Here is a 14,588-nt window from a genome sequence, read left to right on the forward strand (position 1 = left end):
ATTACAACAATTCTGCAAAGATGAGTGGGACAAAATTCCTCCAGAGCGCTGTAAAAGACTCATTGCAAGTTATCACAAACGGTTGATTGCAGTTATTGCTGCTAAGGGTGGTCCAACCAGTTATTAGGTTCAGGGGGCAATTACTTTTTCACACAGGGCCATGTAGGTTTGGATTTTTTTCTCCTAAATAATAAAACCATCATTTAAAAACTGCATTTTGTGTTTACTTGTGTTATATTTGACTAATGGTTAAATGTGTTTGATGATCAGAAACATTTTGTGTGACAAACATGCAAAAGAATAAGAAATCAGGAAGGGGGCAAATAGTTTTTCACACCACTGTGTGTATGTATATATATATATATATGTGTATATATATATATATATATATATATATATATATATATATATATATGTATATATATATATATATATATATATATATATATATATATATATATATATATATATATATATATATGTGTATATATATATATATATATATATATATATATATATATATATATATATATATATATATATATATGTATATATATATATATGTATATATATATATATATATATATATATATATGTATATATATATGTATATATATATATATATATATATATATATATATATATATATATATATATATATATGTGTATATATATATATATATATATATATATATATATGTATATATATATATATATATATATATATATATATATATATATATATATATGTATATATATATATATATATATATATATATATATATATATATATATATATATATATATATATATATATATATATATATATATATATATATATATATATATATATATATATATATATATATATATATATATATACACACACATATATATATATATATTGTGTGTGTGTGTATATGTATGTATATATATATATATATATGTATATATATATATATATATATAAAAAAATGGATTCAGGAAATAAATGCACATACCACATATTGAGCTCATGCTGTATATTTAAACTCCAGAGAAAATGAATTGTCAAACACTTTAGACTGTTTCACATAATGCTTACAACAGCATAAAACATAAGTATTTGAGACGATGCTCCAATCAGGTTTTTTAAAGCTGATACCAATCACCGGTTTCATGTTACTTGATCGGTCAATTCTAATACCAATTTTGATTTCACACACCCCTGTCCCAAACCCCCCCTTAAAAATATTTACAGTAATCACCTGCATAAGAGAAACAGATTTTTTTTGTGTGTGTGTGAATATTGTGCAATTTTGATTGGTGGTGATCAATCAGAGTATCCATATAAACCATCATTTATATTTTCTCTACAGTGGTACGATAGTCTGCTGTACTACAACTCCATATGCCTTAGTTTGAATTCTAGTTTGGTCACACTGAAGATATGGCACGTTTTCCTTCAATATTCTAAAGGCATGCATATTTTATTTAACTAATTGTGTGAATGAGTGTGTTTTGAAATTAACTGGCTTCGCACCCAGGGTTGATTAATAAGCTGCATAGATTTTACAGCCCTCTTCAACTGTTTCCAGGTCTTCTGACGAATTCTAAGATTTTTTCCTGGCAAGTGTTAAAATATTATTCCTCAATGGGTAATTCTCTGTACATGTCATCTGGAAGTTTCCAGTGGTCACATCATTTGGATGCATATTTTTAGTTCCCTAGTGAGGAACCTGACTTCGAAAACTTAGTTAACCTAGACAGTAGTTCCAGTTTATAGCCGTCTCCCTTGGGGAGTTGTTATTCGAGGGTGGGGGGTTTACAAAGTGCTGTCTGGTCATAGCGTGCCACCCCCTGGAGAAATGCTACTGACAGTCAAGGCCGTGTTGATCACCTACACAACCAGTAGCAACCCATCGCGAGACACCTTGCAAACTGTACATAACTCTTTTCCATTTAATAAAATGGTGAGTTGCTACCCTGCATGACTTATAAGATAGTATTTTTGGGTTGTGACCCATAGTTCAAGAAACGGTGCACTATAGCCTTTGATATACAGTGGTGTGAAAAACTATTTGCCCCCTTCCTGATTTCTTATTCTTTTGCATGTTTGTCACACAAAATGTTTCTGATCATCAAACACATTTAACCATTAGTCAAATATAACACAAGCAAACACAAAATGCAGTTTTTAAATGATAGTTTTTATTATTTAAGGAGAAAAAAAATCCAAACCTACATGGCCCTGTGTGAAAAAGTAATGGCCCCTTTGTTAAAAAATAACCTAACTGTGGTGTATCACACCTGAGTTCAATTTCCGTAGCCACCCCCAGGTCTGATTACTGCCACACCTGTTTCAATCAAGAAATCGCTTAAATAGGAGCTGCCTGACACACAGAAGTAGACCAAAAGCACCTCAAAAACTAGACATCATGCCAAGATCCAAAGAAATTAAGGAACAAATGAGAACAGAAGTAATTGAGATCTATCAGTCTGGTAAAGGTTATAAAGCCATTTCTAAAGCTTTGGGACTCCAGCGATCCACAGTGAGAGCCATTATCCACAAATGGCAAAAACATGGAACAATGGTGAACCTTCCCAGGAATGGCCGGCCGACCAAAATTACCCCAAGAGCGCAGAGACGACTCATCCGAGAGGTCACAAAAGACCCCAGGACAACATCTAAAGAACTGCAGGCCTCACTTGCCTCAGTTAAGGTCAGTGTTCACGACTCCACCATAAGAAAGAGACCGAGACTGAGAGAAAAATGGCCTGCATGGCAGATTTCCAAGACGCAAACCACTGTTAAGCAAAAAGAACATTAGGGCTCGTCTCAATTTTGCTAAGAAACATCTCAATGATTGCCAAGACTTTTGGGAAAATACCTTGTGGACTGATGAGACAAAAGTTGAACTTTTTGGAAGGCAAATGTCCCGTTTCATCTGGCGTAAAAGGAACACAGCATTTCAGAAAAAGAACATCATACCAACAGTAAAATATGGTGGTGGTAGTGTGATGGTCTGGGGTTGTTTTGCTGCTTCAGGACCTGGAAGGCTTGCTGTGATAGAACCATGAATTCTACTGTCTACCAAAAAATCCTGAAGTAGAATGTCTGGCCATCTGTTCGTCAACTCTAGCTGAAGTGATCTTGGGTGCTGCAACAGGACAATGACCTAAAACACACCAGCAAATCCACCTCTGAATGGCTGAAGAAAAACAAAATGAAGACTTGAGTGGCCTATTCAAAGTCCTGACCTGAATCCAATTGAGATGCTATGGCATGACCTTAAAAAGGCGGTTCATGCTAGAAAACCCTCAAATAAAACTGAATTATAACAATTCCGCAAAGATGAGTGGGCCAACATTCCTCCAGAGCGCTGTAAAAGACTCATTTCAAGTTATCATAAACGCTTCATTGCAGTTATTGCTGCTAAAGGTGGCCCAACCGGTTATTAGGTTCAGGGGGCAATTACTTTTTCACACAGGGCCATGTAGGTTTGGATTTTTTTCTCCCTAAATAATAAAAACCATCATTTTAAAAACTGCATTTTGTGTTTACTTGTGTTATATTTGACTAATGGTTAAATGTGTTTAATGATCAGAAATATTTTGTGTGACAAACATGCAAAAGAATAAGAAATCAGGAAGGGGGCAAATAGTTTTTCACACCACTGTAGGTTGTTAAGAATATCTACCCTTATGAGAGACAAATAGGTGATTTAAGTACTCTGATTTTATTTTGCAAAAGTTAATAGCAGTTGCTTACAGTGTAAAAACTACAGTGTCATCCATTGATGATGATGATTTAAGAAAGATTAGATGAAGAAACATCAGTGCAGCTGCCTGCACATAACAGCTAAAAGCAGTTTAGTAATATTTCTCGCCTAGCTACGTACATACAACATTAAATACCATTGACTGAAGTCAGACTTGCCAGTATTGAGGTAGCTATTTGTAAGTAAGCTCTAACCGCTTATTTTGTAAATTAAATTATAGCTTAGCATATTCAATACACGATACAATGTAAACAGAACTTTGCCTTAAGATTTATTACTGCATTTTCAGAATACCCCTTCTCTTTACTTTTCTGAGAAGTGCCCATTTAACCGGGGGGAAAAAAGTAGATGCAAGTCTAGGATGCCTTTGTTTTGTAAAACCTTTCATATCACATGTTGGCATTTGTTTGAAAAAGCTGTGATACTCCTGTCCAGCAGGTTTGAGTAGAACAAAAACCTTTTGAAATATTTAAATTGAGGAGTAATAAATAGCATTTCAGTGTTCTCAGATAAAATGACATTAACTGTCAACTAAAAGGGACTGAGTAATTGTGTCCGAGCAAGGCAGGTATATGGATTAGCATTCTAAGAAATACAACACTGATCAATTCTCTGATTCCATATTAAGTAATCGTTTATATAAATCATATGAACTAGGACCACATTAAAGGATTAAGCAAAATAGTGTCGTGAAGCAATAATTACCTGAAGTGTTTTTTTTTTTTTTTAACTTTTTAATAGAAGAACTTCCTCATTGGGTACTGTCAGCAATGAAGTGTCTAGCCAACTGTAAGTATTAGTTTATATGATTTTTTTTTTATAATAACATTTACTGTTAGTTTTGCAGATTTTTCTCTGAATTGGTGCATATCACAATTTTAATCAGTGTTTAAGTCTGTGTTTTAAAGTGTTTTATCTGATATTACCAACTTAGAGCAAAAGACAAAATAAACTGCATTAAAGAAATCTGGCACGTCTAATTTCGGACTTCGTCAAAATTTGTCTCCCATCAATATATCTGTGTGGAATGTTTTCACTTAGGGCAGACATTTCTTCCAGTTTGTGTAATGAATCATTCTAAATTATTAGTGTAATGTGATGCTTTGAGAACTGAAGTGAGGCATAATAGAGACAAGTATCCGATTTGGTTTGTCCCATATATCAGTTAAAATAAATACTCTCCAGAGTTTTGTGTGGACTGATTTTATATTAAAAAAATGACAAAACTCAATGGCCTACAATTCTTGAAAAGGAAAATTTTTGCCACTCTTCAATGTGAATATCGTTAACGAAAATTATTTGCTTATTCAAAATAAACATTAAAAATGGACGGAGTGCCATGTATCTGTACATCTACATTTTCAGAGTTTTTGTCTTTTAGGTTAAAAGTTGTTCCAAGCTCCACTATTAAGCAAAGGATCAACTATTTCATACTTATAGTATTAAAATTAGCCCTAAGCTACACATTGTGTGTGTTTTTTTTTTTTTAATATTACGGTATGGATATTTAACCTATCAAACTTTTTTTTTTTTTTAAATATATAGTATCTACTATTCTGAAATCTACTTAACCCAGTGTATGGTTGTGGTTACTGGATCTGTTCCCAGCACATCTAGGGGTCAGGCAGTTACAGAGTCCACTTACATACACTCACATTCTCGCACAGGATCAGTTTGGAATTTCCAGTCAATGTAACCTCCATATCTTTGGAGAACTGAGAGAAAAATCCACGTGCAAACTCAGTACACATGCCGGATCTATCAGTTGACAGTGCTGCACTCCTTCATTCTGTGCATCCCTCAAGACCTAATGTCTTAGTAAAATGAAAAAGCATCTTTAATTTATAGTATAATGCATACACTATAGCAATACATTATAGTTTTTGAACTAAGGAAGTTTTAAGTCATTGTAGTTTTGCACTTTTGAATAAAAGTGTGAAACTATTTAAACCTTAAATTGTAATATTTTAGTAGACAAAGTGTGTATTGTGTTTTTTTATTTAGGGCCCAATGGCGGTGAGCTGAAGCAACCAATGTATCCTGGGTTTGAAAGGGATGTCTTAAAAACCGTGGCAGATTATTTCCAGAAGCAGAAAGAACCATTGCTTACTTTTAAACTGTATGATACTTTTGTTAGTATCCTTGGTAAGTTATACTTTAGAATTTTTTTTTCTTCTTTTAAATTTTACAGTACAAAGATGTCTGATTTGGTGCGCAAATATGTAGAAAGGTCTAGTTTTATAGATTTACCATTATACTCCCTATTTTGTGGAGGTGTTGCTGCTTAGCAATCTCATGCCGCCTTTAATAACAAAAAGGCTATACATGTACCTACATTTTAAGAAACCTTTGTTTCACACTAATTTACTAGGATTGTGGAACTGTTTTAATCTTATTAACATTACACTTAATATGTTTACTTGGTATATCTGAATAAGGTAAAAATTGTTTTCTTTAAATGCAATTTGGTTCTTCTTTTTGCATTATTTCCTTTAACTGCAGTCTGTTCATATTTTAAAATTATAGGAAACAGTCAGCTAGAATCTCAAGCTTTACTTCTGGAGAAGAATCTTCTTGCCATTCTCATTAACAATTAACAAAGATGCTTTATTTTAATTTTTTTTATGAAATCTTTTTTTTTTTATATATATATATATATAAATGTATAGGTGGCCATTTCATATACTGTAAGGTTAGTTCTCCAACACTGGCTACCATGAAATTTGCACCTCATTAATTGATGACTGCTTAACACTAGAATTACCAAAGCCTACAAAAAAAAACTGTGATCCTCACCCACCTTAAATTCCTGCACAACTCTGTTTTCCGATTGGAGTGTTAGCTTCTTGGAAATATGTTCATTTATATTGCGGCATTTTAATAAACCTTTATTGAAATACTTATAAATAATAACGGCGATATCCCTCTTTTCAGCAATAGGCGGCGACAAAGTCACAGAAAAGACGAAATATACTTAGTTTGTTTAATGCGGCTTACGTTGCTGTACAGACAGGAGAAACCAGTCAGCTTCATTTTACTGAAGAGTTCTTTTTTCAGGGATTTGGTCATGTAGAAACTGCTTTTTTGTCACAACGGAGGTGGCTTTTGAGTCAATTGCTTCCACTCACTCAGTTTCTCAAAGTTTGCAACGTTCCAGCATCTCGTTGTTTGCACACGACCAAACCCCCATTACATTGCCAAACAAGGCAGACAAACTTGTGCTGAACATCAAACAGTCGGTTCAAAAAACACTCAGTCCTATTTAGGGCTTACAACTCAGTCTTCCAGCTGTCCCTGTCTATCTTTATGCTTTGTTTGGCCCAGCACTTCTGAATGCTGACACTCTGTGCTAAATCTGGCTCGGCTGTTCATGGCATGTTACACAGAAAAGAATGAAAAATACTTTTAAAGAGAACTAAAACAGATACAGTGACATAATTCTTATTATAACAAACTTATTATAACAACCTCTGTCAGCGTCTTTTGTGTTGTAAATGTGTCGATCAGTACAAGTGGCAAGCAGCCTGCTATCCCACCCACCGCCAGAGCTCAATTACCAAAGAAGGTTCTCAGTGCTCAGTGTTTATCTTGGAGTGAAGTGCCTGTATTTGTAGAGGGTAAATAATATTTCGTTTGGAATGCAAACATTTCATATGTGTCCCGTGTCTACAACAATCTATGTAAACACATTGTTAAAACAAAGGTTTTTCATGTTTTGTAATAGACAAAATGTAGACATGAAGTGTATAATGTGTGAGGCCTGAAGTCCAAATATCAAACAATTTCACAAAAGATACAAGTATAACATAACAAGTGATCTTTTATTCAAGAATATAACCAAAGAAAGCAAGGTCGATTGAGAAAAGAGTGTTTATGGCTCACTTGTAAAGGAACTGTTCTATCCTCTGCATCTCCTGGAGTACAAAAGAAACACCACCATGCACCAACGTGTGGAGACTGGGCAAGATGGGGGAAAAATAAAACAAATCCGGTGACTGACTACAACCACATGAAGGTAGATAGATAGATACTTTATTAATCCCAAGGGCAAATTCACATACTCCAACAGCAGCAGCATACTGATAAAAAAGCAATATTAAATTAAAGAGTGATTAAAAATGCAAGTAAAACAGACAATAACTTTGTATAATGTTAACGTTTACCTCCCTCGGGTGGAATTGAAGAGTCGCATAGTGTGGGGGAGGAACAATCTCCTCAGTCTGTCAGTGGAGCAGGACAGTGACAAAAGTCTGTAACTGAAGCTGCTCCTCTGTCTCGAGATGATACTGTTCAGTGGATTCTCCATGATTGACAGGAGCCTGCTCAGCATCCGTTGCTCTGCTATGGATGTCAAACCGTTCAGCTCCATGCCTACAATAGAGCCTGTCTTCCTCACCAGTTTGTTCAGGCGTGAGGTGTCCCTTTTTTTATGCTTCCTCCTCAGCACACCACCGCGTACAAGAGGGCACTCGCCACAACTGTCTCATAGAACATCTGCAGCATCTAATTGCAGATGTTGGATGCCACAAGGTATGCGAATGAATATAATGTTACATTAGTGCAACAATGTTTTCCTAAATGTACTATACATGTCATAAAATGAATTATTCCAAATGTCCTATATACCTGTCTTTTTTGTCAGTGTGGCTTTGACATCATGGTCCAGAAGGTGCATACTAATTCAGAGTTAGCAAGAACACTCAAGAATAAAACGGAATAAAAAAAAAAAATAAAAAATTGCATCCATAATTGTTCCCAGTCACGCACACCACTCACACCCACGTCCACAGTTTTCCCAGTCTTTACCTGAAAACAGTGTCAGATCGGAACTTTGTGCCCTTTCTGATTTGGTGGGGGGATGGAATAGCAGACTGCTTGTGTTGATCGACACATTTACAACACAAAAGATTCTTACGGAGAGTTGCGACTAAATTAAAAGGGTGCCAGGATTAAGAGTTTTTTCGTAGGCTTCGGTAATTCTAGTATCAATAAATGGGTTATAATTTAAAAAAGTGAATGAAGTAATAAAGTAAAAAATGCTCTGTGCTTTCAAGTAATAAGCATTTTTGTTAAAACAGTGCTTTTGATGATTTCTGAGACTTCCCTAGTAGGAGTAGAAAGACATCTGATTAAGTTGTTTTGGAATTAACTAAAGGCACTGTTTGATTAAATAACATGGCAATACAGTGGTGTGTTTTGCTGCGTCATGGACCGAGGGCACTAGGTTTAAATCCAAGCCTTGGGCACAGTGTTTCTGGAATGAATTCCTAAGTATTTGTGTGTTGTTCTATGTACTTTTTTTTTTTTTTTTCTTCTTTTTCCCCATCTCCCTCATTCCTCTCACTTTTAATTTGGATAACTGGGCACTCTAGGTTGGCCCAGCTGTGTGTGGCAGAGTTAACCCTGCCTTGTACCTAATTGTTTTAGGATGGGCTCTGGGTTCTGTTATCCTGAAATAATTTAAGATATTTCAATAATAGAAATTAATTGAGTAGTTGATTTGGTTATAATAACTTGTGGCAATCTCCTCCCTTTAACACTTGTATGCCCTGCTGGAGTGAGCAACGGTTTTGTCTAAGCACACTAAACCTGATTTCTCCAAGGTCAAAGATGCATGCATCTTCCATAGCAAAAATGCTAAAACATTTTTCCTTATAAATAGTTGATGAACATTTTATATGATCCACTGAACCTATGAATTCATTTGGGTACAACCCCTGTGTGTTTTTGAAAATCAGGATATTCTGTTTGCAGCTATAAATAACACGTTTCACAATGTTAATTGCCAAAGTAAAACCCCTAAGAAGGAAGCAAACTATGCTTCTGTCACAGCCAAGAAAAAATACTGCATTCTCATTTTCTATTTCTCAATTAAATATCTTCGGGGGGGGAACTTACAAAAATTTGAGTTCTGTTTGTCATTCTGACAACAAAAAGCCTTCAACCTCGAAGTATTAATTACTTCACAGAACAGAATGTCAAACTATGTAAAGCAACATTTGCCATACGAATGCCAAAGTAAAGCTGTTTAGTTGCATTTTCTGCCAATCTTGTGCTGTTCAAGCATAAATTGGTGACATGCCAACAAAAATCAAAAAAAGCTTAGTTTAAGCCCAAGTGGAAGATTGCATACCCCTCAGGGTTCCTAAAGAAAAGTCTAGAAATCCTTTGTTTTCAACTTAACAGATACTCCATGTAGAACCAGTGTAGTGCTCATATGAACTACATTTTCAGAAATGGTTCCTTAGCCAAGACTCAAACCTGAGAAATACTTGAAGATCTGTCATAATTGTTATGCCACCAAGGAACACATTTTCTTGGTTTAAATACCATTCAGTTTTTAAAACCAAGTGCTGGCCTCTAACGTGTCTTCATTTCAAAATTTCTGGTCTAGCTGATGTCGTTAGAATTTTATGCTTTAAAACAGTACTTAATTCAAGCAGCAAGGCAAGTATGCATATTTTCATTGTGGATGGTAATTGCGCCTGTGAAATCTTTTGCATTTTTGGGATGGTTTTTGCTCTTTTCCGTAATTTTCAGTGATTAGGCTTTCAGCATTGAATGTAATTTTTGCCTACATTTTCATTTGTGTTTTAATACACCTGACCTCCTTTATGTCTTGCATTAACATGTGTTTATCTAGACTGTTCAAAAATAATTTTGGCAGATTATATTTATACCTGTCAATAAAATGTGTCTCCAGTTTACAGAAAGAGATGCTACTCCCCTTTTCCTGTACAAAGTTAAAGCAGTAATTGGGTAACTTCACAAGTTGGTACACACATTTGTTTGTTGTATGCAGATAAAAATGCATTTGTATTTAAACTTGTGTTAGATTTAGTTGCTGTCTCTTTCTGACCAAGTCTCATAGTGGTCTTAGTGATCCTATCACAAGTGCATGTATACCAGGTTTTTTTTTTCCAGTGTGTTCCAGTCTTTCCAGTCATGATCAGATCACCAAAAATCTTTGTCAAAAGTTGGTGTAAATGTGGCCAGTTAGGTACTTTTTGGCAAGGTAAATGGTGGTTTTCTCATTGCTTGATCTTCTATTAAATCTAAAACCATTGCATTGCACTGTCTGAAAACGTAAAAGATGTGTACATTTGATATATTAGCATTTTTGGATAAATACTCTTTGAAGACCCATTATGTTGATTACATTTAATGTGTGCTTACAAGTATCTTCAGAATTGTAAAAATAAAAAATATATACATTAATGTTCTTCACTTCCCTAGGTCTCCTGCAAAAGCAGCAGGTTGCAACTGAGGCATTGCAAGTCTGCTGTCTTCTTCTGCCTCGAGATAATCGGAGGAAGCTTCAGTTATTAATGAGGATGATGACAAAAATTTGTCGAAACACTGAAATCCCACCTCTTAATAATGCCATTGGGAACAGGACATTGGTAAGAAACTTAAAATAAGTTTTCACGCTATGTCCCATGTATTTCAAGATGAACATAGTTTGCATCTTTCATCTTGCCGATTTTTTTAAAATTTAAAATTCTTCCTTATTATATACCTTCCGTTTAGACCGTGACAACACAGTTTCAGTGGCCAATCTGTAGAGAATTTATATACATATGCACTCAACAGTTCATGTTGTAACTTCAATCCACTATGGTTTTGCTAATGTGTGTAGTTTTAAACTGCAAACCATTAATGCTGATATGAAAGTTGTATAGAAAGATTTACACTAAAACAGAGGATACTACTTCCACAAGGTTCCTATGACCAGGGTTATAACTTGGATACTAAATGTGCAGAGCTCGCCTGTTCTTGTGTTTACATGTTTTTTCTTCTGCTTATTCTGATTTTCGCCCCCATTCCCAAGTCATGTAGGTTGGGTATATTAAGTGTAAATTAGTCTCTACAGGATTGCTTATTGGTATTTCGTTTAAATCACTTGTTTTGTCAGCTGTTAAGATGGGTAAAGCATGTATCCTTTATTTACATGCTCTTCAGAAAATAAGTCTAGTACAACTAAAATCTTTCTCGAGCAGTAACTAGACGTGTTGGTATATTGCACTGATTGCCTAAGCTGGTTCAGTCAAGAAGAAATTCTACAGTAGTCCCAAACTAGAAACACTAGTAATGGTTAAAACATACATAACAATACAGTGATTCCTCACTATATCGCGCTTCGACTTTCGCAGCTTCACGCCATCACGGATTTTAAATGTAAGCATATCTAAATATATAGTATATCACGGATTTTTTGCTGGTTCGCGGATTTTTGAGGACAATGGGTCTTTTAAAGTACATGCTTCCTCAGTTTCTTTGCCCAGTTGATTTCATACAAGGGACGCTACTGGCGGATGGCTTAGAAGCTACCCAATCAGAGCATGTATTACATATTAAATAAAACTCCTCAATGATATATGATTTGCTTCCCGAGCGGTGCTTGATTGTTTGTTTGCTTTTCTCGGTCTCTCTCACTCTCTCTGACATGCTCTGTGCCTGACGGAGGGGGTGTGAGCAGAGGGGCTCTTTGCACAGAGGCTGTTTGCCTAGAAGATACGGACGCTACTCTAAAAAATGCTGAAAGACTACCTTCACATTGCTCCCTTCTTTGCGGCTGGTTTATCGCGGTGCGCATACTTAAAAGCCCAACAGCACGTATTGATTTTTTGATTGTTTGCTTTTCTGGCATGCTCTCGCGCTCTCTCTCTCTCTGACATTCTCTGCTCTTGACGCGCTCCTTTGAAGAGAAGATATGTTTGCATTCTTTTAATTGTGAGAAAGAACTGCCATCTCTGTCTTGTCATGGAGCACAGTTTAAACTTTTGACTAAAGGGTGTTATTTCATGTCTAGAGGGCTCTAATAATGTTAACAGTGTGGGAGAGTTTATAAGGGCTTAAAATATATATAAATAACCATACAAACATGGTTTCTACTTCGCGGATTTTCACCTATCGTGGGGGGGTTCTGGAACGCAACCCCTGCGATCGAGGAGGGATTACTGTACCTTCTAAAAGACTATGCACCACAAATGGTGGTACAGCTGCAGGGATTCCTATACTAAATTCTATGCATTTGTTTGTTTATCATTTGTTTTCATTTTGGTTGGTATCTTTAATGACATTCAATTTCCAAGCAACGTTATTAAAATGTTATGAAACACTTCAAATGAAGAATGTTTCTATAATTCCAGTTGACAACAGCACTTGCAGGCTTATTTTTATAATACATAAAGAATTCACAAGCTAATTTTATGCAAAGAGAAAGCAATACAAGAAAGTGTAACTGAAATCTGTTACTTTTTTAATTAGGTGCCAATGTTAGTTTACTTAAGATTGCAGCAGAATTTCATATTAAATAAGTATTTAGTAAGGATACAAAGGTTAATTAAAACTGATTAATTCAAAGCTTAACTCCTAAAAATCGCTATTTTCCATTAGCATCAAAGCCTAAAATTAGTAAGGCCTAGGTATAAAGTGGGTTTGAATAAATCTCTACCGACAAAAAACAAAAGTTACTAATGACTTTTACTCGCTCAGCATCACCCTTCTGTTCTCCTCTTATCACATTCTTATAAACAGCATCTCCATCAACTATAGAGGAGAAAAAAAAACATGCTTCATTCTATTCTTTTGTGGCCTGGCTCCATCAATTTTGCAGGGTGTTTTTTTTTTTTTTTTTTTTGCATACTTAATGTGAACTTAAATGATATGCTGGTGGACAACAAAGTTGGCATTTTCAAAAATGCAATGCTATGCACTAATAGATTTAAAAAAAAAAATGTAGTGCAATCAGTTTCTCGGATTTATTGTTGTATGTTGCACACCCCCGATCCCCGGTCAGCTTAAGCTATCAACAGTGCTGTGTGATATTTTTCCCCGTTACTAACTGTGCTCGTTTCACCCACCACCCTGCTCTTTTAATTACACTTCATTCACAAAGTGGGGAACCCCCTATCTTCAAATGTTGTCTGAGTGTCATCAAGGATTGTAAAGTAAAACTGGGTCACAAGACCATAAAGTTTGAGAAACACTGCTCTAAGATAAATGTTGTAATCCAGTGAGATGATATTGTTGTTCCAAAGTGATTAAGGGGGTAAATTAAGCAGCAGTTTCTCCCTTTGATGATGGAGCTTTTATCAATAATCACTAGAATTACCAATGCCTATGTAAATCCTGCCCACCTTAAATCTGTTTGCACCTCACTGTCAGCGTCTTTTGTCTTGGAAATGTGTCTAAGCCCAAGCAGCCTGCTATCCCATCCTCCCACCGCCACAGAAACAACGACAACCTCTCCCAGCTCAGGCTTTATCAGGGAGTGAGGTACCTAGAGCTGTATAGGCTAAACAATATATTATTTGGAACACATGCATTTCACGTGTGTTTCATGCCTACAAAGATCTATGCAAGTGTAGGATGACAGGAAATGTAAAAAATGTTGAACACATACCTAAAAGACAAACTGTTTTCATGTTTTAATACTAACGACAAAATTTTGACATGAAGTGTATAATGTTTGAAGACTGAAGTCCAAATATCAAATAAGCATTTTCACAAAAGGTACAAATAGAACAAGTACGCTTTTATTCGAGACTATAAAACTAGTGCTTAAACTTGGTGAGCCCTGATGAAATCCTCTGTAGTATTGTACTGCCTGATGGAGATTGTAGTCCCCACTGTGGCTTTTGCAGTTTGGTGCAGCTAAGATGAAGAGGTTGGGGGGGATTATACAGTGTATATATAACACCTTTGTTATTGGATCAGTTGCTCAAAATTGACAATGCTCACAACCACACAACTCGCAGGTTGTCTTCGAGCTTCAATGTTACAGGCAACCTTAGGTTGCTTAAACTGGCACACCTCATTTCT

The 14,588-nt window shown here is 35.3% G+C and overlaps 1 protein-coding gene across 2 annotated transcripts in view; it reads left to right on the top strand.

Moving 5' to 3' along the window:
* LOC120532591 (DEP domain-containing protein 1B-like) overlaps positions 1–14,588 on the top strand; it is a 33,861-nt gene that overhangs the window by 14,132 nt on the left and 5,141 nt on the right. Inside the window, exons 6-8 of one of the 2 annotated variants that reach the window (XM_039758722.1) lie at positions 4,503–4,550; positions 5,766–5,906; positions 10,998–11,164. In XM_039758722.1, coding sequence (XP_039614656.1) covers positions 4,503–4,550; positions 5,766–5,906; positions 10,998–11,164 — 356 coding nt within the window. The remainder of the gene's footprint in view (positions 1–4,502; positions 4,551–5,765; positions 5,907–10,997; positions 11,165–14,588) is intronic. The other variant, XM_039758723.1, reaches the window with a different exon arrangement.

This window comes from Polypterus senegalus, chromosome 7 (assembly GCF_016835505.1).
Source record: "Polypterus senegalus isolate Bchr_013 chromosome 7, ASM1683550v1, whole genome shotgun sequence".
NCBI lineage: Eukaryota > Metazoa > Chordata > Cladistia > Polypteriformes > Polypteridae > Polypterus > Polypterus senegalus.